This window comes from Elaeis guineensis, chromosome 7, assembly GCF_000442705.2.
Source record: "Elaeis guineensis isolate ETL-2024a chromosome 7, EG11, whole genome shotgun sequence".
Lineage (NCBI taxonomy): Eukaryota > Viridiplantae > Streptophyta > Magnoliopsida > Arecales > Arecaceae > Elaeis > Elaeis guineensis.
Window position 1 is genome coordinate 52,299,084 of NC_025999.2, and position 27,814 is coordinate 52,326,897.

The 27,814-nt window shown below is 44.1% G+C and overlaps 1 protein-coding gene across 2 annotated transcripts; it reads left to right on the forward strand.

Moving 5' to 3' along the window:
- Positions 1 to 27,814, forward strand: LOC105035404 (elongation factor Tu, mitochondrial). Of its 2 annotated transcripts, XR_830335.4 has the most exons (13): positions 1 to 325; positions 687 to 762; positions 896 to 988; positions 1,118 to 1,192; positions 21,081 to 21,185; positions 21,294 to 21,384; positions 21,484 to 21,689; positions 23,363 to 23,446; positions 25,021 to 25,086; positions 25,168 to 25,230; positions 25,858 to 26,098; positions 27,026 to 27,177; positions 27,679 to 27,814. XR_830335.4 is itself a non-coding variant. In XM_010910950.4 (12 exons), exons 1-12 carry the CDS (start codon positions 111 to 113, stop codon positions 27,094 to 27,096), a joined length of 1,386 nt encoding a protein of 461 aa, XP_010909252.2. In that variant the 5' UTR covers positions 1 to 110; the 3' UTR covers positions 27,097 to 27,291. The 2 variants fall into 2 exon arrangements, 1 of the variants encoding a protein (XP_010909252.2); XM_010910950.4 differs by lacking the exon at positions 27,679 to 27,814 and having other exon boundaries at positions 27,026 to 27,291.

The following is a 27,814-nucleotide window of genomic DNA, read 5'->3' on the forward strand; positions in this document are numbered from 1 at the left end:
GCCATCTCTACCCAAAGCCTTCTTGGAAGCCCAATCCTCGCGGCGTTATATCTGATCCCGTTCTCGCGGCCTTCTGCGTCCCGGCCGCTCCCGCCGCCACCTCCTCCGCCATGGCAGCCACGGCCATCCTCAGAAACTCGAGCTCGAGGCGCCTTCTCCGCTTCTCCTTCTCCTCCTTCTCTTCCCCTCTGCATTACTCGAGCTGCCGGGGAGCGATCTTGAGCACTTTCTCGGCTCCGGGGACGCATTCGCTGCTGGGTTCCAATGGGAGGAGCTTCGTCGAGGCGGGATTCTGTTGGAGGTCGATGGCCACCTTCACTCGCACGTAAGTCTGAACGCGATGAATCTTTTGATGCTGGGGTTTTGCAGAGTGCACATATCTGATCTGGATGAAAGTTTCGACTTCTTTTACCTGTTCTTTGAGATTGTAGTTCTCGTGTTTTATGATGGGTCCATCTCGTTGTTGTTGTTTTTCCTACTGAAAAAGTTGGGTGGTTTTGATTTAATGTTTTATGCTCACTCAAGTTCGAGAGCTATTGAGTTATCATAGTCCTCCCATTTGTTGTGGCGATTCATCCGTACTTCAGTGGCAAATGGTTTTCAATAGTGCATGGTTATACGTAACTAAGTGTCGGCAGTTGAAAATGTGACTCTGTTTTCTTATCATGAGTTGTTTGTTTCCTCAGGAAGCCTCATGTAAATGTTGGTACCATTGGGCATGTTGATCATGGGAAAACCACACTCACGGCGGCGATTACTAAGGTTGAACTGTCATGATGGGTTGATAATTCTTTTGCTCTGATCTTAGTTGTTGTTTTAAATCTATGATCTTTATATCTTTTGAGTATTGGCCGACATGGTTTTGTGTAAACGAACTGCATTGTGTTGCTGTCAGGTTCTTGCTGAAGACGGAAAAGCTAAGGCAGTTGCTTTTGATGAAATCGACAAGGCCCCGGAGGAGAAAGCTAGAGGGATTACCATTGCAACAGTTAGGTTATTTTATTTCCTATTAATCTTTTTCTACTTTTTTCTTGCAGTAGGTTATACATTGCACCTTGGCAGAGATACTTCAACTTTTGTTGTCGTGCTATAGAAATTCTTTAACATGGTTTCACAGGCTCATGTGGAGTACGAGACAGCTAAACGGCATTATGCTCATGTAGATTGCCCTGGACATGCAGATTATGTTAAGGTAAATTCTCATAATATTTAAACATGCTTAGTTTCATTATTTGTATAATGTATGCATTGGCATATACATAAGGTCATGGGGCTGACCAACTTTCAGAAAAATTATGAGTCACAAAATATACAAAAAATTCAAAGAAAACCATAACAAAGATTGAGAATATTGAAGTGATTTATGGCAAAACTACGCAACTATGAATGAGTAGTAAATTAGATCCATGAGTGTATAAATGATAAGAAATGACTAAGATGGCTAGGGGAAATACCTATGAGGACATCTGAATTTTGGTTGAGAGGTATGATTGGAGGTTATGAAATTGTGACGTAGATGGAACATATAAAAAGATAAAATCTTAGTGTGGAAGATTGAATGGAAAATATTAATTATTTTTTATATGTTAAATGGACAAGATAAAATTCGTTGGTTGTGGTTATGGTTGTTTCTGTATGCTTCTCTTTTCCTTGATTTATTCCTGATTATGTAATTATGATTCATTCATTTAATAGTCTAGCATTTGTAATTCAAAGATGAGAACATCTGTTCCTTAATGAAGGCATTAAAGTGATAATTGAACTTGTAAAAGAAATGAAGATAACTTTTTCTGTGCAGGAGGAATTATAAGCTTGGCAGAACATTTTTAGTTAATCCAAGAACAACGTGTTAGAATTTCTTTTTAAAACCAATGAATGATATAAGGAATCCAAGCTTTTTGTTTATGTTATGTATGCTGACTTAGAAGAGTTAATTGGGGTGGAGATTGTTTATGCTTTGTGATATTATAGAAATCAAGATGAAACAGGCCATCTGGACCTGTGCAGCTGATGTCAGTATGCATTATATCATGACAAAATCTTACTTGACCAGAAACAATTGTTTCCACTTGAATAGGATGTGGGTGTGTACTTTGTTTCCTGATGATTAGAAATTTATTTGTCAGGATTGATAAGATGAGGTTGTAGGCAAGGCTTGAAATCTCTATTTTGGTTTTGGTTGGGCCTGTGAGTTTTGACTTTTTAGGAATTTTTTTTCCATGTGTTAGTGTTTCAGTCAAAAAAGTCAAGACAAATAAAAGATAGAGAAAATGGAGAAAAATATAAAAGAATCCAAAAACTGTTATTACATGCTGTTGGTGCAAAAATCCGCCTGCGTCGGAGAAGCTGGAGTCGAGGGAGTTGCGGTCGCCGCCGGGACCTGCAAAAGAAGTCTAAACCGGAGGTGGGGTTGCTCCGGCAAGACTCTCCGACGCTCAAGTCAGTTCTCTGCCTCAACAAGGATGGAGTGCTCGAACGAAAATTTTAGCAGAGTTTTTAGGTAAGAAATGAGAGCTTAGAGAATAACGTATCTGGGCCCCCTTTTTATAGGCGGGGAGAGCAACGGATTGATAGCGATTGTTTGTAACCGCCTCGTCGTGGGCCGCACGGGGCTAGGAGGAATTTATCATGAAGAGTAATGGGGTGGAGTCGTGGCTGTCACCATGGCTCGCCACGTGGAATCTGTTGCAGAAAGTAGAGCGGCGTCCGTTGTTGCGACTCGCCAGGGAGTAGTGGAGCCGCGCAGCATCCGCCGCGGGGAGTGGAGCGGATTCGTGGCCATTACTGCGGCCTGCCGGTGGAGCCTGTTGCGGGGAGTGGTGGAGCCGGCAGAATCCGTCGCAGGAGGTGGAGCAGAGTCGTGGCCGTTACTGTGGCCTGCCAGGGAGTCCAGGCCTGTCGGCCGAAGCTCGGTTGAAGCGTCTGACGGAGAGAAGTGGCTATCCATCTGGAAGGAGCTCGGATGTTGCTGGCGGGCCGTCCACCGTTGGGTGCCTTGAGCGTTAGTACTATAGGCGAGGGCCATCTGCAATTGAAGTCGGGGACGAAGTCCGGCTCCCGTAGGGGTCCGGACGAAGTTCACCTGCAGAAGAAGTCGGAGACGAAGTCCGGCTCCCGTGGGAGTCCGGACGAAGCCTGCCTGCGGTAGAAGTCGGGGACGAAGTCCGGCTCCCGTAGGAGTCCGGACGAAGTTCACCTGCAGTAGAAGTCGGAGACGAAGTTCGGCTCCCGTGGGAATCCGGACGAAGCCTGCCTGCGGTAGAAGTCGGGGACGAAGTCCGGCTCCCGTAGGAGTCCGGACGAAGTTCACCTGCAGTAGAAGTCGGGGACGAAGTCCGGCTCCTGTAGGAGTCCGGACGAAGTTCACCTGCAGTAGAAGTCGGGGACGAAGTCCGGCTCCCGTAGGAGTCGGACGAAGTCTGCCTGCGGTAGAAGTCAGGGGCGAAATCCGGCTTCCGTAGAAGTCCGACGAAGTTTGCCTGCGGTAGGAGTCGGGGATGAAGTCCGGCTCCCATAGGAGTCCGGACGAAGTTCACCTGCAGTAGAAGTCGGAGACGAAGTCCGGCTCCCGTAGGAGTCCGAACGAAGTTCACCTGCAGTAGAAGTGAGGACGAAGTCCGGACGAAGTCTACCTGCGGTAGAAGTCAGGGGCGAAGTCCGGCTCCCGTAGAAGTCCGGACGAAGTTTGCCTGTGGTAGGAGTCGGGACGAAGTCCGGCTCCCGTAGGAGTCCGGACGAAGTTCACCTGCAGTAGAAGTCGGGGACGAAGTCCGGCTCCCGTAGGAGTCTGTCTGTCGTGGAGAATCTGGTCGACGCTGGTGGGGGTTTATCCATCGGCAGAGCTCGGGAATGCTGTGGAAGCTCGGCCACCAGAGAGGTTCGGAAAGATGTCGCCGAAGGTCGGAAGTTGGCAGAATCACCGGAGGGTCACTCCTGGCGCAAACTTCGGCTGAGGGGGTATTTTGTACCCAACACCAGTTTCCCTACTTCCGAGTTCGAGTTTCGAATGAAGTACAAAAAATTTTACAGCCGAAGTTGTCCCCTTGAATCTCGTGCACGATCGCCTCAGATATTTTGGCATTTAATGCGCGCGTGCCGGAGCCTTTTTCCAACCAGGACGATCCGAAGGGTCCTTTCGGAATTCCCACCGGAGCGTAGTCCCAAGCGCCACACCATAATGGTCCCGCCACCAGTCAGCCCTACGCCGCGGTGAGTGGGACACGTGGCGGGCACTGGTTGACCTAGGGATATCTGCCACCATAACTGCGCCAGGCCCCGTCGCTTATTTAAGCCCCTTCCTTCCCTCCAGGGGCATCACTTCGCCTGCGAGTTGGCATCCTTCTTCTGCCTGAGAGTTTAGCCACCCCTATCGGCGCCCTTTTTGACTCCAAGCACTCTTCGTACCAGTCTCTGCCATCCTCACCGGCTCCCCGCCGTCTTCAATCTTCCGAGCCCCTTCAAGGGGTTCTTCCGCCGGGGCCTCTGCCCGGAGGCCAACCTCAAGAGGATGTCACGGACCAAGAGGAGTATGAGGGGGAAAACAGCGGCCTGCGAATTCTCGGCTGTCGAACTGTCACTGAGGGTTCCCATCGCCTCAAAGGGGGCTCGAGGGAGAATTCCTTCAACAACAAGGATTTAATAACGGGGACAACCGGTGAGTGCATTCCACCGAAAATTTCGGAGTAGTTGATCGGGGCGACACCGGTCAAGGGGGCAGAGTTGTCGTCACAAGCTGTGGCGGGATTCTTGACGTCGTCGGGGCCGAGGGACCAGAAGCGGCCGGCGCCGATGGTGGGGCAGTAGAACTTGTTGCGGGGACGGTGGAAGTAGCGCATGCCGACCTTGCCGAAGTACCTAGGACGGTGGTGGTCGTGGAGCACACGGTGGTGGTGCACGCCTCCGGCGCCATCGCGGCCTCCAAGGTACCTCTGGTTCTTGATGCAGGTCGTCATCGCCGCTGCCGTTGCCGTCGCTGCCCTTTGAATTCTATCCCACCCTTTTCCCCCTAGGGCTGGGGTTTCGATGATGGAGCGGAACAAGGCGGGGGGTAAGAGCTGAGGGATTTATCACACGGACTGGAAAATGCTGTCGAGACGGACGGAACCGGAAGGAGAAGTTGGGAGCTTGAAGTGGTCTCCAACGTGTTCCTTTTGAGTCTTGTAGTAATGTTTTTTTTTTCGGCCCCCAGGGCCTTGTAACGTACACCTTTGTTAATTAAGAATGAGTAGGAGATTTTGTTACTTCGTCCGCACTTTGCGTCGAATTGCTGCCTGCCGAACTTCTTTCATTTGCCATTGTTATTGTTGCATTCCCTTCTTTTTCTTTTTCTTCTCCTTTTTTTTTTTTTTTGACGTCGTCCGGAGGTCACTGGTCATTGCCGCGTCGGCTCGCCTTTCCAGTCATCCCTCTTCTTCAGCCTTAATGGCTCTGTAATGCATATTTAATAAATAACATGAGAAGGAAATTTTCCGCTACCTCTTTTACCCATGTGTTGAATTGTCGCTTGCCGAGCTTCTTTCGGCTTTTGCCTTGCTTGAAATCGATGTCGTTTGGAGGTATCCGATTGCCGTCGCATTGACCCGTCCTTTCGTCCATGGCCGCAGATTTGCCCGAGGCCGCTCAGGTTTGACGCCCTCTTTCAAAGTTCAAGCTCGGAGGTCCGAGCTTCTCGTCACCCTGAGGAGGTCGTCTTGTCTCGGGCTTGCATTGAGGGCTTTTTTGAAGGCCGGGTTTTTGATAAGAACCCCAATCCTTGCTGGGACGAGGTTCCCTGCATCTTTGATGCTGTTTGTTTTCCATTCGTCGCTGATGCAGTCCGTCGCTTTCCTTTTTAACTCCCCTCCCCTTTTTCTTTTTCTTTTTCGAGTGAGGGTTTTCCCTCTGCTCTTGGTGGGGTCGCGGGAGCGCGAGGGGGTCGCTGGGAAAGTTTCCTTCTTCCTATCTGGTCTTAAATGACCAGATCTTGACTGACGTCAGGGCGGGATCCTTCCCCTATAATCGATTTTAGCTCAGGTTAGGACGAGGTCCTCCTCTTGTCGCTAACAGGGTTATGGGGGCGCGTACGGACGCTGCGGGGCCTCTCCCCCCATCCAGTTTGAGTGTAACCGGGCCTTCGATCTTGCTCAATTAGGGTGAGGTTCTCCTCCTGTCCCTAACAGGGCTGTGGGGGCACATATGGGTGTTGCAGGGCCTCTCCCCCCATCCGGTCTAAGGGTAACCGGGCTTTCGACTTTGCTCATGTTAGGGCGAGGTTCTCCTCCTGTCCCTAACATGGCTGTGGGGGCGCATATGGGCGCTGCTTGGCCTCTCCCCCCATCCGGTCTAAGGAGAATCGGGCCTTCGACCTTGCTCAAGTTAGGGCGAGGTTCTCCTCCTGTCCCTAACAGGGCTGTGGGGGCACATATGGGCGTTGTAGGGCCTCTCCCCCAATCCGATCTAAGGGTAATCGGGCCTTCGACTTTGCTCATGTTAGGGCGAGGTTCTCCTCCTGTCCCTAACATGGCTGTGGGGGCGCATATGGGCGCTGCTTGGCCTCTCCCCCCATCCGGTCTAAGGAGAACTGGGCCTTCGACTTTGCTCAAGTTAGGGCGAGGTTCTCCTCCTGTCCCTAACATGGCTGTGGGGGCACATGTGGGCGTTGCAGGGCCTCTCCCCCATCCGGTCTAAGGAGAACCGGGCCTTCGGTTTTGTCAAGACGAAGTTCTCCTCCTGCTCCCGACACGGTTTGTTTTGACTGTCCTGTCGATATAAGCTTGTGTCAAGAGAGGAGACATGTAGATATGAAACTTTTATTTAAAATAAAGTTATCGGTAATACATTTGTAAGTTTTTCGAGCTCCATGGTCGCGGGAGGTCCGCTCCTCCGAGCTCCTTGAGGTAATAAGTTCTGGGCGGACTACTTCTTTGACTTCGTACGGGCCTTCCCAATTTGGGGCGAGCTTCCCTCGATCCTGAGGTTGCGAGACAGCGGCTCGTCGAAGCACTAGATCTCTGACTCTAAAGATTTTATTCTTGACTCTGGAATTGTAATAGCGGACGACTTTCTGTCTGTAGGCTGCCATCCGAACTTGAGCTACCTCCCGCTTTTCTTCCAGTAAGTCGAGGTTGGCTTTAAGACCTTGCGAATTGCGATGTTCGTTGAATGCCACGACTCGTGCCGACGGGAGTTTAAGCTCAATTGGGATAACAGCCTCCGATCCGAAGGCTAGAGCGAAGGGGGTCTCCCCGTGGGCAGTCTTTGGGTAGTTCGGTACGCCCACAGCACATGATAAAGTTCATCTGCCCAAGTTCCCTTCGCCTTTTCGAGCCTTGTCTTGATCCTTGCAGCAGAGTTCTGTTGGTCACTTCAGCTTCGCCGTTCGCCTGAGGGTGGGCTACTGATGTGAAGTTGTGGGAGATATTTAGGTCTTCACAGAACTCGGCGAATCTCGCTCCCGCGAATTGCCGCCCATTATCAGTGATTAGGGTTCTTGACAGGCCGAACCTGCAAACGATCGACTTCTAGACGAAGTCTTGCACTTTAGCTTCTGTGATTTTCGCCAGTGGTTCGGCTTCGACCCACTTGGTGAAGTAGTCAATCGCTACCAGGAGGAACTTCCTTTGCCCCGACGCCACGGGAAAGGGTCCAAGGATATCCATCCCCCATTGCGCAAACGGCCATGGGGCACTCAAGGGGGTAAGCTCGGTGGCGGGCTGTCTCTGGATGTTGGCATATCTCTGACATCGGTCGCACTTTTTGACGTACTCAATCGAGTCACGATGCATAGTCGGCCAGTAATATCCTTGGCGGAGCAACTTGTGGGATAAGGATCTAGCCCCCAGATGGCTTCCGCAGATTCCTTCATGCACCTCCCACAAGGCGTAGTCGGCTTCCGAAGGTCGGAGATATTTTAAGAGGGGCAAAGAGTATGATCTCTTGTACAGCCTGCCCTCATAGAGGATGTACCGGGAGGCTTGATTTCTGAGCTTCCGGGCTTCTTTCGCATCATGAGGGAGAACCCCGTCCCTGAGATATGCCACCAGCGGGTCGATCCAACTGGGCTCATGATCAATTTTCATCACGGGCCGCGATTCCTCCGTACTTGGACACTTCAGAACTTCAAAAAGAACACCCTTGGGCAATTCAGCTGGAGCCAGCGTAGCTAGCTTGGAGAGAAGATCGGCTCGGGTATTTTCCATTCTTGGAATCTGCCTGATGTGGAAGCTACTAAAGGCGGGGACGAGCTCCTTTACCTTTTCAAGATACTTAGCCATGCTGTCTTCCCCGCTTCGTAGTTTCCGTTGACTTGTCCCACTACCAATTGGGAATCGCTGTGGACTTGGAGCCGATCTACTCCCAATTCTTTGGCGATCCTTAACCCTGCGATCAGAGCTTCATATTCAGCTCCATTGTTTGTTGCGGAGAACTCGAAGCGCAGAGCGTACTCCGCGATGATTCCCTCTGGACTGATCAAGATCAGGCCCGCGCCTGCGTCCGACATGTTGGAAGATCCGTCCACGTAGAGGGCCCAAAAGCAACCAGGGAGGTCGGCTTCTTCTTCAGGGGAGTTCGGTCGGGGCTCAAGGTCGTCCATTTCATCCTGTTCCTGTTCGGCTTCCTTCGAGATTGTGCACTCTACTATAAAATCTGCCAATATCTGGGCTTTTACCGCTGGTCTGGGTCGATAGTTGATGTCGAATTCGGTGAGCTCGATCGCCCATTTCGCCATCCTTCCGGAGGCATCTGCCCGGTGTAGAATAGCTTTGATCGGCTGGTCGGTGAGTAATGTTACGGTGTGCCCTTGGAAGTAGGGTCGAAGCCTCCGGGCTGCAATCAACAGGGCGTAAGTTAGTTTCTCTAATTTAGTATACCTGGTTTCGGCGTCTCTCAACGCGCGACTGACGTAGTAGATCGGTCGTTGAATTTTTGCCTCTTCCTTAACAAGGACTGCTGCGAGAGCCATAGGGGAGACCGCCAGGTACAAAAACAGCTCCTCTCCAGGTTCGGGCTTCGCCAGCAACGGAGGCGAGCCGAGGTAGCTCTTCAGCTCTTTAAATGCCTGTTGGCACTCAGGGGTCCAGCAGAAGTTCTTCGGCCACTTGAGGGTTTGGAAGAAGGGTAGGCACCGTTCGGCCGACCTCGCGACGAAGCGGTTCAGGGCTGCTACCCTCCCTGTAAGGCGCTGAACCTCCTTTATCGACTTCGGGGCGGCCATCTCCTGGATGGCGCGAATTTTCTCCGGATTGGCTTCAATTCCGCACCCCGATACCATAAAGTCCAGGAACTTTTCTGAGGTTACTCCGAAAGCACATTTAGTCGGGTTCAGCTTCATCTTATATTTTTGGAGGGCGCCGAAGGTCTCCTCGAGGTCGGCGATGTGGTTTATGGAAGATTTGCTTTTCACGAGTATGTCGTCCACGTAGACCTCCATGTTGCGGCCGATCTGCTCCTTGAAGATTTTGTTCACCAGCCGCTGATAAGTCGCACCTGCATTTTTGAGGCCAAAAGGCATGACCCTGTAACAGTAAAGGCCACGGTTAGTAATGAAAGCAGTCTTTTCTTCGTCTTCCGGCGCCATCTTGATTTGATTATAGCCGGAGAATGCGTCCATAAAGGTGAGAAGCTCATGGCCCGAGGTCGCATCCACCAGTTGATTAATTCTGGGCAGAGGGTAGCTGTCCTTTGGGCAGGCTTTATTCAGCTTTTTGAAGTCTATATACATGCTCCACTTGCCGTTTGCCTTTTTGACTAGGACAACGTTGGAAATCCAGTCAGGATAATTGACTTCTCTAATGAATCCGGCTTTCAGGAGTTTGTCCACTTCCTCGGCTATCGTTTTCTGCCTCTCTGGTGCATGACCTCGGATTTTCTCTTTCGTCGGTCGATGCTTGGGATCGACGGCCAGGCGGTGCTCCATGACTTCCGTGTCAATCCCCGGCATGTCTGCTGGAACCCAAGTGAAAACGTCCGCATTCTTTCGTAGAAAATGGATGAGGTGCGTCTGCACCTCTTCCCCCAGGTTGGAGCCGATCTTCACCACATGCTTCGCATTCCCGTCGTTCAAAGGGATCAGAACCAGATCTTCGATTGGGCTGCCCCTCTCCTCAGCGAGGTCATCGCGGGCATCCAGCCCATCAACTGGACAGAGGTCGGATTGGTCACTTCTTTGCAGGGCTATGTTGTAGCAGTGTCTGGCCAGGGCTTGGTCTCCCCTGACTTCTCCGACCCCCTGGGTGGTAGGGAATTTCAATTTCAAATGGTAGGTTGATACGACGGCCCGGAGAGCGTTGAGGCCAGGTCGGCCGAGGATTGCGTTGTAGGCTGACGGCGCTTCACCACCAGGAAATTCACAGAGCCCTGGATTGTCTTGGGTATCGTCCCGCAGCTACAGTCAAAGTTATTACTCCCTCCACTGGACAGCATCGCCGGTAAACCCTACCAGAGGGGAGCCAATCGGCCCCAAATGACCGTCAAGGATGGACATTCTTGAGAAGGCGTCGTAGAACAAAATGTCGGTCGAACTTCCATTGTCGACAAAAATGCGGCGGACATCGTAATTAGCTATATTCAAAGAAACTACAACCGCGTCATTATGAGAAATTGAACTCCTCGAGCATCTTCTTCAGTGAAAGTTATGGATTCCTCAATCTTTTGCCGCTTGGGAGGTCCGGCCAATACGCCGGCCGCTCCCCGCCGGGATTCTTCCGAGATGGTGTTGGCGAAATCCGTCGGAGGCCGATTGTCTGACCGCCCACGCCGACGGCCGTTGTCGGAGGAGGAGAAGAAGGCTGGGAAACTGGAGGTGAGGCCGGAGCCTGGGATCTGGCCGGAGCCGTGGATCGTCGCGTGGATGCTTTGCGGGGAGGCATCGGGCGAAGACCTAGTGGAGGAAGGAGGAGAGGATGCCGAAAAAGATGACCGAAGGCGGTCCCGTTGAGCGCTCCTTTAAGAACAAGGGTACTGCGAAGACACAACCCTTCCTCTAGCGCCAATCCTGTTGGTGCAAAAATTCGCCTGCGTCAGAGAAGCTGGAGTCGAGGGAGTCGCGGTCGCCGCCGGGACCTGCAAAAGAAGTCTAAACCGGAGGTGGGGTTGCTCCGGCAAGACCCTCCGACGCTCAAGTCAGTTCTCTGCCTCAACAAGGATGGAGTGCTCGAACGAAAATTTTAGCAGAGTTTTTAGGTAAGAAATGAGAGCTTAGAGAATAACGTATCTGGGCCCCCTTTTTATAGGCGGGGGGAGCAACGGATTGATAGCGATTGTTTGTAACCGCCTCGTCGTGGGCCACACGGGGCCAGGAGGAATTTATCATGAAGAGTAATGGGGTGGAGTCGTGGCTGTCACCATGGCTCGCCACGTGGAATCTGTTGCAGAAAGTGGAGCGGCGTCTGTTGTCGTGACTCGCCAGAGAGTAGTGGAGCCGCGCAGCATCCGCCGCGGGGAGTGGAGCAGATTCGTGGCCATTACTGCGGCCTGCCGCTGGAGCCTGTTGCGGGGAGTGGTGGAGCCGCGCAGAATCCGTCGCAGGAGGTGGAGCAGAGTCGTGGCCGTTACTGTGGCCTGCCAGGGAGTCCAGGCCTGTCGGTCGAAGCTCAGTTGAAGCGCCTGGCGGAGAGAGGTGGCTATCCATCTGGAAGGAGCTCGGATGTTGCTGGCGGGGGCCGTCCACCGTTGCGTGCCTTGAGCGTTAGTACTATAGGCGAGGGCCATCTGCAATTGAAGTCGGGGACGAAGTCCGGCTCCCGTAGGGGTCTGGACGAAGTTCACTTGCAGTAGAAGTCGGAGACGAAGTCCGGCTGCCTGCGGTAGAAGTCGGGGACGAAGTCCGGCTCCCGTAGGAGTCCGGACGAAGTTCACCTGCAGTAGAAGTCGGAGACGAAGTCCGGCTCCCGTGGGAGTCCGGACGAAGCCTGCCTGCGGTAGAAGTCGGGGACGAAGTCCGGCTCCCGTAGGAGTCCGACGAAGTTTACCTGCAGTAGAAGTCGGAGACGAAGTCCGGCTCCCGTAGGAGTCCGGACGAAGTTCACCTGCAGTAGAAGTCGGGGACGAAGTCTGCCTGCGGTAGAAGTCAGGGGGAAGTCCGGCTCCCGTAGGAGTCCGGACGAAGTTTGCCTGCGGTAGGAGTCGGGGACGAAATCCGGCTCCCGTAGGAGTCCGGACGAAGTTCACCTGCAGTAGAAGTCGGAGACGAAGTCCGGCTCCCGTAGGAGTCCGGACGAAGTCACTGCGTAGAAGTCGGGACGAAGTCCGGCTCCCGTAGGAGTCCGGACGAAGTCTGCCTGCGGTAGAAGTCAGGGGCGAAGTCCGGCTCCCGTAGGAGTCCGGACGAAGTTCACCTGCAGTAGGAGTCGGGGACGAAGTCCGGCTCCCATAGGAGTTCGTCTGTCGTGGAGAATCTGGTCGACGCTGGTGGGGGTTTATCCATCGGCAGAGCTCGGGAATGCTGTGGAAGCTCGGCCGCCAGAGAGGTTCGGAAAGATGTCGCCGAAGGTCGGAAGTTGGCAGAATCCCCGGAGGGTCACTCCTGGCGCAAACTTCGGCTGAGAGGGTATTTTGTACCCAACACATGCCATGTTGGGGCATTGCATGATATAATCCAAAAACTGTTATTTGTCCGGACTATAGTTGTATTTTATTGCTTAGCATATTTAAATGTTTTCTTCATCAATTTGATTGGACCTTGGAAAGTTTCGAATTTGGGCATTTCTTTTTTTCTAGGTTACAGGACCATTTTGACTTGATGTGTAGAGCATTATGTATTTTATATAAAAAAAATTTCTTGTTAAGTGTTGTGATGATGTTTTGTGCTCAGATATTCACATTAGTCTCTGAGGTACTATAATAAGGACCTCTTTGGATGCTAAGGCCATGAGAGGTCAAGGACCCAAAGCCAAGGCCGAAATCCCCATCTTGAATGCTAAAGCCTGAAAATGAATAATTTTTGTTTTGATTTGGCCCCAACAGAATCATGATCGTCCCTTGACCGTAGCATAGTAACAAGCATTTTTAAAATTATGGCTGTTATATCATCAATATCTTTACATTTACAAAGTATTATATTATGTAATATCATATTAAACTCAGATGATTCTATCAAATATAAAGTTTATATGATTATAATTTTGGATGTCAGGCTGATTTATTAATTGCTGGAGCAATCTTTTGGTCATTTGTATGTTTGCTGTAACTATAAATGGGAGGTTGCACTACTTTCTTGCTGGTTTCTTGTAGCTATGTGGGAGAGAAGAAAAACAAAGTTGGATAAAGGAAGAACTATTATTATAAAGTGAAACAAATGATTAATCCTGTCAATTTAGACCCAGAAATCTGGATCCAGCCTAGATCCAAGCCAAACACAACCTTGGACCTGAGTGTTTATTGGTCAAATGTGCATCTAAATGGAGACTTATGAGATATTTTGGATTTGGGTCTGGTATTGACAAACCCTACCCAGACTTGACGAGGTCCATAAATGGGTTAGGAGAGGGTGATATGTGGCTTAGCTGAAGCTTAGCACTTGTTAGGTTGGATATAACTTGGCCAAAGCTGGTCCTGACAATTACTTGACCCCAATATTTCTCTGCCTAACCCCTTTTTTACTTAAGATAGGGTTAGGTTCAATTTAAGGTAGAGAGAGGAGAGCAGAGCAGTGGTTCAGTATGAGCTTTAGTTTGGAAAAGAAAGAAAAGAGGAGAGAGGCAGCTGGCAATGAGTCTGTGTTAGGGACAGATTTTGATTAGTCAGCAATTGGATATGGGATATGGGATATGTTAGTCAGCAATTGGGAATGAGGAATGGTGTGTTGGTGGGAAAGAGAGTTGAGTGGTGAGAGGGAGACCTTCTTCAAAGAAAACTTGGTCTTGTTGCAACCCCTTGTTGGTGGTGATTGTATCCACCGGTAACATCAATTCAAGGAGTGGAGTGCACATGTGATAGATGTGAAATGTCTCTTACTGACCTCTTGCTCTAGCTCCATCTGTCTTATGTTCCAGCATTGTTAGCATCCGTGATCAAGTTGCTCCCACCTCCACCTACGTTTTGTTTCACTCAGCAACCTTTGTAATGATAGTAGGAGTCAGGATGTGGTTAAGGTAAAGGTGGGGGTCTAGGATGAGCTGCAAGAAGAGAGAAGTAGAAGGAAGCAATATTTATTGCAGAATTGCAGCCCTAACCTAGTAGCGATCAATTTGATCAAAATCTAAAGCTCGATTTTGTTATATAAATGCATATGTGACACTTATACGTTATATAAGGCTATGTTTGGTTGTTGAGAAAATGAAAGAAAGGAAACATAATTTGTTATAGGAAAAGAAAAGGAAAGAAAACCCAGCATTTTCTCATGCTTGGTTGGAGTAAGGAAGTCACAGAAATTGTTGATGAGAAAGTGGTTAATGTATGATTATTTAGGGCCGCTTACCTTGTCATTTTCTTGCAAAAACATTGCTTTTGGGGAAGAAAATTTTAAGCTTGTTAGAGAAAATTTTGGCACTTTTTTCTCTCTCTGATTTTCTATCCTAGTACTTTGTTTTGACTACTGAAAAGCTGAAAGAAGATTCCTTTATAACTAGTTTTCCCTCTTCTTTTCTCAGCAACCAAACAAAGCTCCAAAATTATATGAATATATATATAGAATCGAATATCCTTTGTGAAAGATATTTCATTTGGTTTGGTTTGTGACCAAGTTGATTCAAGCTAGTGTTACCATGGTAGCTTTGACTGGTCACAAATTAAGCTTGATTCAGCTCTATTATGATAAGGAATGTAATAACCATAGTTGGAAATAAATAGGATAGCTAAAGGACTTTTATTTTAGCTGTGATTTGGGATTGATCAGTTATCAAGATTCCTATTCTGTTAAGGAGTCTTTTTTGGGAGCAAATTCTGGCATATTACAAGGATGATTTTTTTTTTTTATTTATAAAAATTTTTATCCTTTTAGCAAGAAACGAATGTAGATGCATTCATAGATAGGTTCAAAGGACCTTGCTAATATAAATAGGGGTGCCTGATCTTTAGAAAAGTAATCTAGAGTTGTAATTTTTTATTTTCTGTATTAAATACCAGCAATAGCATAATTTTTCTTTCTATCTCTTATTTTTAGAGGATCTTCTCTCCCTCGAAGTGGGGAAGCCATCATTAGAAGTGGAACATCCTAACAAATTGGTTCCATCTCTTCTTTGCTTTGAGGGAGAGAAGTGCCTCCATGAATAAGAGACAGAAGGAAAAATTATGTTATTGCTGGTATCTAATGCAGAAAATAAAAAATTACAATTCTAGATTACTTTTCTAAGGACAGGAACCCATATTTATATTAGCAAGGTTCTTTAAATCTACCCATGAATGCATCTACATTTGTTTCTTGCTAAAAGGGTAAGATTTTTATAAATAAAAAAAAATAATCATCCTTATAATCTGTCAGGATTTGCTCCCAAATAAGATTTCTTAACAAAATAGGAATCTTGATAACTAGCCAATCCCAAATCCAGACTGAAATAGAAGTCCTTTAGCTATCCTATTTATTTTCAACTATGGTTATTACATTCCTTATTACAATAAGGCTGAATTAAGCCTAATTTGTGACCAATCAAAGCAACCATTGTAACAACTCAAATTTGTTAGAATGTTCCCCTCTTAATGACGGCTTCTCCACTTCGAGGGAGAGAAGTGCCTTCAAGAACAAGAGATAGAGAAAAAATTATGCTATTGCCGGTATTTAATGCAGAAAATAAGAAATTACAACTCCAGATTACTTTTCTAAGGACCAGGCACCCTTATTTATATTAGCAAGATCCTTTGTACCTATCCATAAATGCATCTACATTTATTTTTGGCTAAAAGGATAAGAGATTTTTATAAATAAGAGAAAGAAATCATCCTTGTAATCTGTCAGGATTTGCTCCGAAACGGAATAGGAATCTTGATAACTGGCCAATCCCAAATCCAAGCTAAATAGAAGTCCTTTAGCTGTCCTATTTGTTTCCAACCATGGTTATTACATTTCTTATCATAATAGGGCTGAATTAAGCCTAATTTGTGACCGATCAAAGCTATCATTGTAACAACTCCCCCCTTTGAGATATCTTGTCCTCAAGATGCAATATTGGGAAAGTGAAGGGTGAGGTCATTATGGTCCTCCCAAGTTGCATCTTCTCTTGTGCCATCACTTCAACAAATAAGAATCTCAATTCGGAGATGACCATCGACATGGCCACGGTGACGATCCAACACTTCCATTGGAATATGTGGCCGATCTTCAACTAATTTAGGAGGCAAAGTAGAAGTGGTAGGAGGTTCACCATGAGAAGATTTCAGTTTGGAAATATGAAAAATATCATGAATACGGATTCTAGTAGGAAGCTTCTATCTATAAGCCACAGATCCGATCTTTTCTATGACCTCGAAAGGACCATAGAAAGTAGGGGATAGCTTGGAGTAAGAAGAACTCCTGGTAGAAGCTTATCGGTATCTCAGTGTTGAAGAAGAACATGGTCACTAACAGGGAACTCCCTCTTCTTATGTTGCCGATTCATGTGGTTTAGGGAACTCCCTCTTTTTATGTTGCCATTCATGTGGTTTTGGGCAGCAGCTAAGTGTTGCATTTAGTCTTCAAGTGCTCATCTATTTTAGTTAACTCAACATCCACCATCTCATCTCCCACGGCCCCTCTGATGTAAGAAGGTATGGTAGGTGGTTGCCGGCCTTATAATACTTCAAATGGTGTCATGTTGATGGTGGAGTGGTAAAGGGCATTGTAGGACTGCTCTGCCCAAGGTAGAAACTTCACCCATGATTTTGGCTCGTCACCAGCATAGCATGTGAGATACATCTCCAAGCTTCTATTCAAGATGTCTGATTGGCCATTAGTTTGTGGGTGGTACGCCATAGACATTTTGAGCTTAGTTCCTTATAGAGAAAAGAATTCATTAGTCGGTGGAGTTCCCGCGATGATCGGAATCCAATGATCATGCTCACGCACTGGTGGAAGGCCCTTAGGTTCCTGAAATATGTCGGAGAATTCAGATAGGAGTAGTTTCAGTTGCTGTCCTCCTCATCTGGCATTATTTCAGCTATTGCCAGCACCAAAAAAGTCATATTATTGGTGGATTATGCAAGTGGTTATTGTTGTAGCTGACAGACGGCTGCTATAGCATCACTTTCAGCTTTGAGCGGTTGTTGTGGCCACCCTTTTTGGTCTGGCTTCATGCTGGTATTGTGGCCGACTTCATGCTACATCAAGTCAGCAGCTACTTGGATTGTTTTCAGGCTAGCAGCATACTGGTTTTGGACCCCATTTGGTGCTGAAAATGATTGCAGGAGATCAGCTGACAGTAATTGATTGTTGGTGGTTTCAGCAGTTGCATCAGGTCTACAGTTCCTTCAAAAGTTTGCTGTTGGTTTGTCCCTCGATCTGACACCTCATGGGCGGCGAACCTTCTTCTTGGGCTGCTAGAACAATCTTTTGGTGGTCAGCTATACTGTTGTCTAGCAGCAGCAATTCTGGTGTTATGGAGGAGTTCACCTCCCCTCCTTCGGTAAACATCGGAGGGGGTATGGTATTCTCAATTCGTTGGATTCTACTTATCCCATTTCAGGTTAGGGCGAGAGGACTAAGGAAATCCGGCACCATCATCTTGTACGGGAGCATCAAGTGTGTTGATAAGCACTCTCTTCTTCTCCAGTTGCAAACTTTCCCTTATGAAGAGTCTCTTGTATGGACTCCGTTAGGCTTTATATCGCTTTCATCAGATTGGTTTGGCTCATCATAAAAGCATGAAACATCTCGAGCGACGGCCACTCCAAGGGTTGATCATCATGACAAGTTGCCTTCGTCGAGTCTTCGGTCGCCATAAGGGATTCGATTGATGCATTCATTGGTGAAGATTGCCGGAGTTAGTATCCCGACAATGGAACAAATCATCCTTGTAATTTGTCAGGATTTGCTCTCAAACAAGACTCGTCAATAGAATAGGAATCGTGATAACTGTCTCATCCCAAATCCAAGCTGAAATAGAAGTCCTTTAGCTGCCCTATTTGTTTCCAACTATGATTATTACATTCCTTATCATAATAGGGCTGAATCAAGTCTAATTTGTGACTGGTCAAAGCTACCATCGTAACACCTAGACTCAAGCCGACCTGATTGTTTAGTTGGATTATCAGGTTCAGTCTCATTTGGGTAACTAAGTCAGCATTTTTGGTCCAAACTCAATGTAATCAAGATGAATTGGGTTGGGTTTTGACCGGAACGTGACAATTGACGGACCAGGCCGAGACTTGATTTGCAATGATCATAAAATTTCATAATGTATGGGTGTAAAATTTGTGGATACAACATTGACCTGGACCAAGCATTTTACTTCATGTAGATTTTATATGATATATACTGTATAGTATCCATCATTCTTTTAGCTTTCCTTATAAAGCTTATGAATAATTCTTATATTTAATGCCTACAGGGGTACAGTTAAGTGTGTCTAATTTACTAGGACAAATTGTTCATCCCCTTACATTTGCATTATTTCTTCATATTCTTACATTGATCAAAAAGGAAAGAAAGGTCATCTCCTTACATTACATATTATGTAGACATGTGCTGGTATATATTTCATTGAATTTCATATTTATATAGTTTAGGCTGTCTTTTAGCATCTTTTATCTATGCTGACTAATTTTCCTCATGCTAATCTGTCTTAAGCAAGCCCACTTAGGAGCAAGAGCCATTTCAAACTCAACAAGTTTGGTAGAAGTACAAGGCTTTAGGTATCCAGGTACAACTAATAGACCTGATGGATATTGTAATTCTTCACCAACTTGGACCAATACTTGATGTGATCCAAGTTATGGATAACTATGGTATGCTGAAAACTAATCCCAAAACCCTTATGGCTATGGATGCTGGATTGAGACTTAGCATAGGAGGTGCTGTAAGGAGGACAGTGGTAATAACCATGGGAATTTTGGAGGTGTTGAAAAGAAAGCAAAATTATATTGTTGCAGCAATGTTTCTCGATGCTAGCAAGGAAGTGCTTATGCATGGCATAAGGGTCCATTCCAAGAGGTGTGTTAAAAGTGATTGTTTATCAAATTCCTCTTGGTTCATTGAAAGTGTTGGGCTTGGCTCTTTAGGCATTTTATAAACATTGGCTTGCTTGGCACTCAAGCTTTTTTATGAGGGGCATTTTGGCCCATTTTAAACAATCTCAATCATAATTAGATGGTGTTACCTTGACAAATGGGAAGTGCCAAATTGCCTATAGTGATTGACACTTCAACTTCCAGAATTTTGAAACTAGGGCACTTATACAATCCAGTTATGTACATTTATGGATGTTAAAATAATGATGTGTGCTCAACTAAGTTGACTTAGTTGCACCTCTGCTTAGACAAAATATATGCTCATCTCCTGTTAGTCTGTGAGAAAGAAGTTAGAGGTGTCTGACCCTTGACACTTGAGGATCATTTTGTGTAGTTTTTAAAATAGTCAAGTATTAAAATGCCATCACTTACACTAATCTCACATGCTATAAGAAATATCCATGTCCGGTGCTAATATTTTTTGTCTACGATGAGCAAGATACTGTTTCTGGAGGGACATGCAGTGTCATGCCTTCTTTTTTTCACTGTCCAAATGTCCAGAAGTGTCAGCAACCCAGAATTCCTAAAACAATGCGAAGCATAAATGTGTATCACCCATATCAAAAATGTGTGGAGTAATAAAAGACTGATGGAGCAATCATAAGAGAGTTGTGAAGAAGGAAAATTCAGCAAGTGCAAAAATGGATACTGGATGTGCCTAGATTACTGTTGAATAAATGGAGAGATTAGATAATGTGATTGGCAAGCAACAAAATGTTTTGAGAACTTAGATCTTATTCTAGAGATCATAACTTATTGATTCAATAAATTGTGTTTTTCTCTTTCCTTCAGCCATTCCAATGCATAATTATTTGTTGATCTCATAAAAGAATAAGTTAGATATTCATTTTAATGGAGTTTTTTGCAAAACTAAACAAATGGCATGCGTGTGTCACTTACAAGTGAACTACTATCTATCATGGGTTATTCAACTCTATATCTGTTTCTCAGATCTTAGGAAAACTACATATAGATTTTTTGACCCTTGTAATTTGTATGATTACCAAAAAATGCATTTTCAGCCCCTCTTTATTGCAGCAAATCAGCATGGTGCTTGTGATTCGGACCCTGATTTTCCTCACCTTGTAATCCACCTACACATAGGCTGGTCCTACCCAATTGGTCCTGCAACAAAAACTAGGTAAGATATTGATGCTTGCTAACATAATTCAGTATATATGACAAGCATATGAAGTGTATAGTGAGAAAGGCCTATCTGCACTGGAACAACCTCCCATGCCTTAGCATGGGAATCCAACAGGATGCATTTGGAGACACCATAATATATAGTCCCTACTCACAACTTAGTTGTTAAGGTTAGGCTTGTTAGATAAAAGTTTCATTCATTATTTATACTCTAATAATGAAGTTGCTTGCTTGACTTTATTTTGAGAAGTGTATCTATATGGTCTCTACTGTATTTTGTACATGCCCTGAAGCATAACTAGAAAAAACTAGTCTTTTCACTTCTGTTTTGATTGAGCATGTAGTTTGCATCATATACATGTAACTAAGCAAAATTTAAAGTGGCCCACAGGGTTTATATTCAATACATTCTCAATTCCACTTAAAAGGCTGGCCGAGTTTGGTTCAGATATTTGGCTTATCAGGTTATCATTGATGACTGCTGCATTATCCTAAGTTTCTTAAGATTCTAAAAAGTCCTTTTCTACTATTTGTTGATGATATGAACCTCTCTTCATACTAATGTGTCACTGAGAATTTGATGCATGTAAATGTCTGACAAGCCTAGGTAATATAACCCCCACAATTATCATCATTATAAAATGTTTGTCTTAAAGGTAGAACTCCAATTTTTTTCTGGAGCAGTTGGTCTTTTGACCGTGTGGATGATTTTCCTCAATTCTGTTTGTTTTCTTTGCTTCTGTGATAGAGCTCTGTATTACCTGAACATACCTCATTAATGATACATGGTTTTGTGAAATATTAATTTGGTTAAAATTCAGAACATGATTACTGGAGCTGCTCAAATGGATGGTGGTATTCTCGTTGTATCAGCACCAGATGGACCAATGCCACAAACTAAGGAACATATTCTACTTGCTCGTCAGGTTGATAGCTAATTTCTCACTCATTAAGCTAGGTATTGGCGGATATTCCAAAATCATCTATGATATTAACATAAAATAGATTATCTGCTCCTTGTTTCTACTGCTCAGGTTGGTGTACCATCACTTGTATGCTTTCTAAATAAGGTTGATGCTGTGGATGATCCAGAGTTACTAGAACTCGTTGAGATGGAGCTCCGTGGTATGCTTTCACTCTTTGTTTCTGGCTAATTGTTAAATGATTCTTAACTTCATTTACTTTTTATTTTTACTTTTTCTATTGTTCTTTTTTTCTTTACAGAGCTGCTTAGCTTCTATAAATTTCCTGGTGATGAAATTCCAATAATTCGGGGTTCAGCTTTGTCTGCCTTACAAGGCACTAATGATGAAATAGGAAGGAAGGCTGTTCTAAAATTAATGGATGCAGTTGATGAATACATACCAGAACCTGTACGGCAGCTTGACAAACCTTTCCTCATGCCAATTGAGGATGTTTTCTCAATTCAGGTGATTATGATTTGGTCCCATTTTTTCTTATTAAATTAGTGGTTGGTCTGAGTAAGAAAGCAACTGCCTGTACCTAGCTATTAGCATATAACATATAATCTGATGTTAATGATTCATGATCACAATGATACATGATGGTAGAGAGAGGAGCTTAATGAATAAATGTAATTTATGTGGAGGACAAAGCTGACCCCAGTAGGTTGGGAAAAGACTAGATGATTATGATTGACTGTTGGTCACTCATGGGAGAGGATGTTTTTGGGAATGTTTGATAAGTGGACCATTGTAATGTCATGGGAAAAAAACAAAATGCATTGATCGCTTATGAAATGTTGAATGGTATTGAACTGGATCATGGTGATGTAAAACTAAAAGCACACATTCCCTAATACAGTAACTGCACTCCCCCCCCCCCTCCACTCCCCCCCACTCTGTCGTTACATTTTTGAGATAGACAAAGCCATACAAGTACGTCTATAGAAATGAGTGGACTATCAGTTTCCTTCTTCCCAAATGTATTTCAACAATAACTTTATCTTCCACAAAGTACTGGTGCAAGATGTGTTTGTCATGGAATTGGTGGATAAGATAAAAGAAGGCTTTAATTTTTCTTGTGATACCACTAAAGGAGAAGAGGAATTGAAGTGACTGGTTGTTTTCTGTGACCAAGGGAACATTGAGAAAGAGCGGGTGCGGTAGTTGTCTACAATCTGATTGTGGAGACAAAATAAGATTTTGTACGTGAAAGACAAATTATGATGGTTGCTGTCATCTATTGAGAATCATGCAGGAGATAGCTTTTCTAATATTTGTGCTTTATAAGTGTTACGGATGGTATGGTGAATATATAGAGGTGACTTTATATTGTGTGCATTTCAATTATATTTTGAATGAATTAAAGATCTTGATAAGTTTTTCATCTCACATGCAATTGAATATGGTCAGAAGAATTTGTATAGGATATTGTGCTAACATTTCTAGGTGAAGTTATTTTGCTAAGATGTAAGTCAAGTTCTTTCCTTAATGCTATTTTATTACCGGAAACTTATCGTTCTTCTTTCTTTTGGGAACTTCTAAGTTCCTTCTCCTTTACTGACTTTTACTGTTGTCTATTTAACGATATCACTTACTTTAAGAATATTATTTCCACCTTATATGTATAGATATCCGTGCTCTGTGTTTTCTGTACTTGTCCTGTTTTAATGTTTGATACACCTGGGTTTTCTTTTACCAACAGTGTCTATGCATTTAAAAACTTTTAGATCTCAATTTGAAACTTTGATCTTGGCTCACCCTGATTCCAAATTTAACGGCAATGATTTATTTTTTGAGAATGATTGTCGCAATCATTCTTGAAACATTGGCAAATTTTTAACAATAGTTAAAAATTATATGGCTTATCTATAAGTTAAGAGAGTTAGGACCTCAGGTATGCTGGCATTGCTGCTATGGTATTTTGATCAAGATCTAGTTTGTTGGGGTGTATTTTTTCAGTAGCTCGTTTTGTGGCTTCATGAACCCAAAAAATAACAAAAGTTCTGATCTTCATTTTTTTTTTAAAATTAAATTTCAAAACATACCTTAAAAATGTATACTGAGATATGATAACTTCTGTTTTATCATAATGTCATAACTTTTTTTTTTTAAAAAAATTGATGGTTTCTGTACTACAGGGACGTGGAACTGTTGTAACTGGACGTGTGGAACAAGGGACTATTAAAACTGGAGAAGATGTTGAGATATTGGGTTTAATGCAAGTAAGTTGCAATTTTTAAGGTAGCTTCATATTTTGGAGCACCATTTTTTTCACTTGTTCCTCGTGGCCGTATTCAGCTACTGCATAAAATGCACATTGGACTTTGTTTGGGTGCATATATAAGTCTATGTTAAATTCTCTTGAATCTTAATCCTTAATCTTAGAATTTAGAACCATGCCTTAAATTCTTGATCCAAAAAGTTTTTTTTCTGCCTACATGCATGCACCTGAGCACATGTGCTGACCTGTATACATGATGTGCTGGTGTGAGTGCTAGGATGTACTAGATTTGGGCTCCTCCTAGCAAAAGAAAAATGTTTAGTAAATTCACTTGCTTCCATCATATATCATGCACGTTGTGAGAGTGAAGTATGCTGCTCTTTTAACATTACGCCCGCAAGTTAGGTTCTGCATGATGTTATTTAAGCATATATGACTTAGATCAAGGATTGCCGACTCAGAATTGGATCTGTGCGAGCCGGCCAGTAGTATGAATTGGTACATCCCTGTACTAGATCATACCACGTCCGAACTGATATAGAAATGAGGGATGAACTGGGAAGAAAAAAAGAGAAAGAGAGGGAGGAGGGAGAGAGAGAGGGAGGGAAGGCAAGGGAGGCTGACGTAGATGTTGGCGGTGGCCACTGGAGGGCCATAGACATGGCCGAGGGCCGCCAAGGCCTCCTCAGGTCCACGGTCCTCCACGAGAGAAAATGCAATAAGAGAGAGCAGATAGAGAGAGGGGAAGGGAGAGAAGAGGAGGGAGTGGAAGGTGACGGAGAGGCCGCCAAAGCGCTATCAGGCGGTCGTCATGGCCGTCGGACGATCCAAAATAGGCCCGTGGACCCCGCGGGTTCGAAATAGGGGTTCACCCGTTTCATATGTTTTTTAAAAAATGCGACACAGTGAAGTTGGCAATGTGTTGGCTCCTAGGTGAATCCTTGCTTCGATCTTGCGGCCGTCATGGGGCAATTTTTGGCTGTTTGTCTACTACAGCGGCTCTCCGACGACCTCCTCACCACCTTCTGCTCCCTCCTCTTCTCTCTCTTCTCCTCTCCCTCTCTCTCTCCTCACATCTCGTTGAGCACTAGGATCCCCGTCGGCCACTGTTGGCCTTTTCCTTTCCTCCTTCTTCTCTCTCTCTCTTCCTCTCTTTCCTTCTCCCTTGCTCTATTTTCACCGACGTCCTGAATCGAATGTCCGAACTGCATCGATTAGCCGCCGATATGGTTCAGCATTTCACGAACCGTTTGGTTCGGGGCAGTTCAGCAAACCTTAACTTAGATCCTTATTTTTTATGATTTCTCTCATTTATGTACACAAAGCAAATGTCTATGCATCATGCAAACTGGACTGGGGTGCAGTGATATTTGTCAACATATTCATGCAATTGATTGGGCCTTATGTAAATTAAAAATAATTAAAAAATATGTACCAAAAAAATAATTAAAAATGAAGAAAAGAAAATAGAGTCTTAGATTTTTAATCTAATTCTGATAAAGTTTGGTTATCTTCATTGGTACTAATGGAAATGATTTTGATAATTTTCTCATCCATTTGTTCTTTTTCTGACAGGGTGGTCCTGTCAAGACCACAGTAACTGGTGTAGAGATGTTCAAGAAGGTCTTGGACCATGGACAGGTATAATTAGTGTCTCGAAACATCTAATGCATTCTCTGGTTGAGATACCAAATATCCCTTGTTTAATAGTGCATTCTGTAGGCTGGAGATAATGTGGGTCTGCTTTTACGTGGCCTGAAGCGTGGAGATGTACAGCGTGGGCAGGTCAGTATCACCCTAACAAAAATGCACATATGGATATTAATTATGATTCTTAGCACCAAAAAGATATTCTAATTTGGTCTACTTATAATCTTTTCATTTTGAAAGCATTCCAAGTAGGCAATTCAATTAGCTGACCTTACAAATCAGAGAACAGAATTTATGCATACGTGTTTCTTTGTTGTTCTTGGATATTTATTTATTCAAGTGCAATTTTTCTTGAAAATGAAGAGGTCTTTCTTGTTTTGGAATTTTATCATCTGTAAGAGTGGATATGATTGCCATTTGATTAAACATTATCTATTGTTTATCTAACCGGATCAATCCATCTTGCTTTATGTTAATGCCCTTGTTTTACGCTTAAAAAAAGGACCAGGTGATTGCTTATTCACCCATGATATTAAAAAAGTTCAAATCCTCAATAGACCTTTTATTTTTTATTTGTTTTTGGGATGATATGTTTACCTCGATGAAAACTGCTTATCCTTCATTGTTGCCATCTCTGACTTCCTATCACTCAATTGTTTTTATCATCCATGTCTTTACTAACTTGAATTCTGACTCTGTGATCTTAATTTGACTTGTCAATTAGTTCTCGTGAGCTATATATAGTTATTGTGATGATTACAGGTGGTTTGTAAACCTGGTAGTCTGAAGACATACAAGAGGTTTGAGGCAGAGATTTATGTGCTTACAAAGGATGAAGGCGGACGCCATACTGCTTTCTTCTCAAATTACAGACCTCAGTTCTACATGAGGACTGCGGATGTTACTGGGAAAGTTGAATTACCTGAAAATGTGAAGATGGTTATGCCTGGAGACAATGTCACAGTGGTTTTTGAATTGATATCACCAGTTCCTCTTGAAGCTGGTAATTTTTTGGCAATACTATCTCACCCAGTTTTAGAAGTTAAGTGCTACTTTCGGAATAACTTAATCTGATAGGTGCGCCAAAGGCATGTGGCTCTAGAAGTAAATAATTTTGATTTCTTTTTTTATTCAAGATGATTGAACTTATATAACCACGTATACTGAAGTTTTCTTGGGAAACACATAAGGAAGTTAGCTAAAATTTATATTGGGAGTGGCAGATGTAGATTAGTCTTTGGTGGGGCTTCTAATCACTTCTGACAGATGGCACTTTTTCCTTTTTAAACCAAATTGTCATCTCACTGACATAGCTTTAATGCTTTGGATGCAGCTTTAATGCTTCAATATTGACTTTGGATGAAGAGCTTCATTTATATAAGCGAGATTTATTTTTCTATATGTTCTACTGCTAATATGAAATCAAATTATGAATACTAAACATATTATAAAATAGTTCTCAATAGATGTGATGTATGCATAATTTTGAAAGATACTTGAAGAAATTTGAAAGTCTTATTCTAGTATTCACTATTACCGACATTTTGACACAATTCTTGCTTGAATGATCCATATGATCTTCAGCTTATGTATTATTACTTAAAACAGGTTGCTTTTCAAATTTCTACTGTTGATTTATTCAGTGTGCCTGCTCATTTTCATGATTTAGCAACATGTTGCCTGGTAGGCGTATACGACAAATTGCTTTCATCTTAGAACATACATATTTACACCAGTACAAAAATAATATTTACACTACTTTCATCAATATGGTTTTTATTAGCCTTCTTTGCTCAAACTAAATCACTTACATGAATTGCTTGATGGAACCCAGTAGTGAGGTCATCCATCCTACATTAACCATTCATCTTTATGACATGGGATTCAATTTGGTGTGCTTGCTTTTTAATTATTTATATATATTTGACAGGGCAAAGATTTGCATTGCGGGAAGGAGGGAGGACAGTTGGTGCTGGGGTTGTCTCCAAAGTCATCAGCTGAGATTTTTCCAGCATTATTTTATTTTGCCCCATAAGATAAACTTGTTTAAGCACCACTTAATGAAGTTCCATGCAGCACCAGGTGCATGTAGCCATTGTTTAATTGTTACTATTTTTTATTGCAACACATTATACAGAAGTGCTGCACATACACAATTTTGATTAGTATTTTTCGGAAATCTTCTTAGCTACGGATTATTCAGCATAATTTTTGTTGATTGCAAGGGCAAGGTGTTCTGTTACTCTTATATTTTGTCAATGATTTTCGATCTTTTTCTGAAACTGATCCAAATTGTATGATGAATAAAATTCTGCCTGTCTGAGAAGTAGTTTTTTTCTAGACCTGCACTCTACATTGTTCTGTATATGTGTGTAATGCTTTTCCTAGCGCAAAGCAAACAGCCTGGCCAGTCTCTCTTGTCTAAGTTGTGCACGGTGCACTCCAGAACTGTTGGTCTATGGTTATAACTTTTTTAGGATAATTTTGATCTGTTGCTGAAACTACTTCAAATTGTTTGAAGAATTTAATTGCGCTTGTTGTATAAGAAGCTTCTTTCTTCTTGGTTTGCGTCCTCAAATACAGGGACACATGTGCTTGTAATACTCGAGTGCAGAGCCAGACGGCCAAGACTAGCTTGTCATGTCAAAGCTTCATGCACGTGCATGTCCACAAACACTGGCAACTCTGTGAGAGCTTGATCTCATTAATGATATTGATT

Excerpts from the sequence above, each read along its gene's own strand:
- LOC105035404 (XM_010910950.4), top strand. The coding sequence starts at position 111 with ATGGCAGCCACGGCCATCCTCAGAAACTCGAGCTCGAGGCGCCTTCTC. Across the intron at positions 21,186-21,293 it reads ATATTCTACTTGCTCGTCAG|GTTGGTGTACCATCACTTGT; the intron begins GTTGATAGCTAA and ends TCTACTGCTCAG. Across the intron at positions 25,087-25,167 it reads AGGTCTTGGACCATGGACAG|GCTGGAGATAATGTGGGTCT; the intron begins GTATAATTAGTG and ends TGCATTCTGTAG.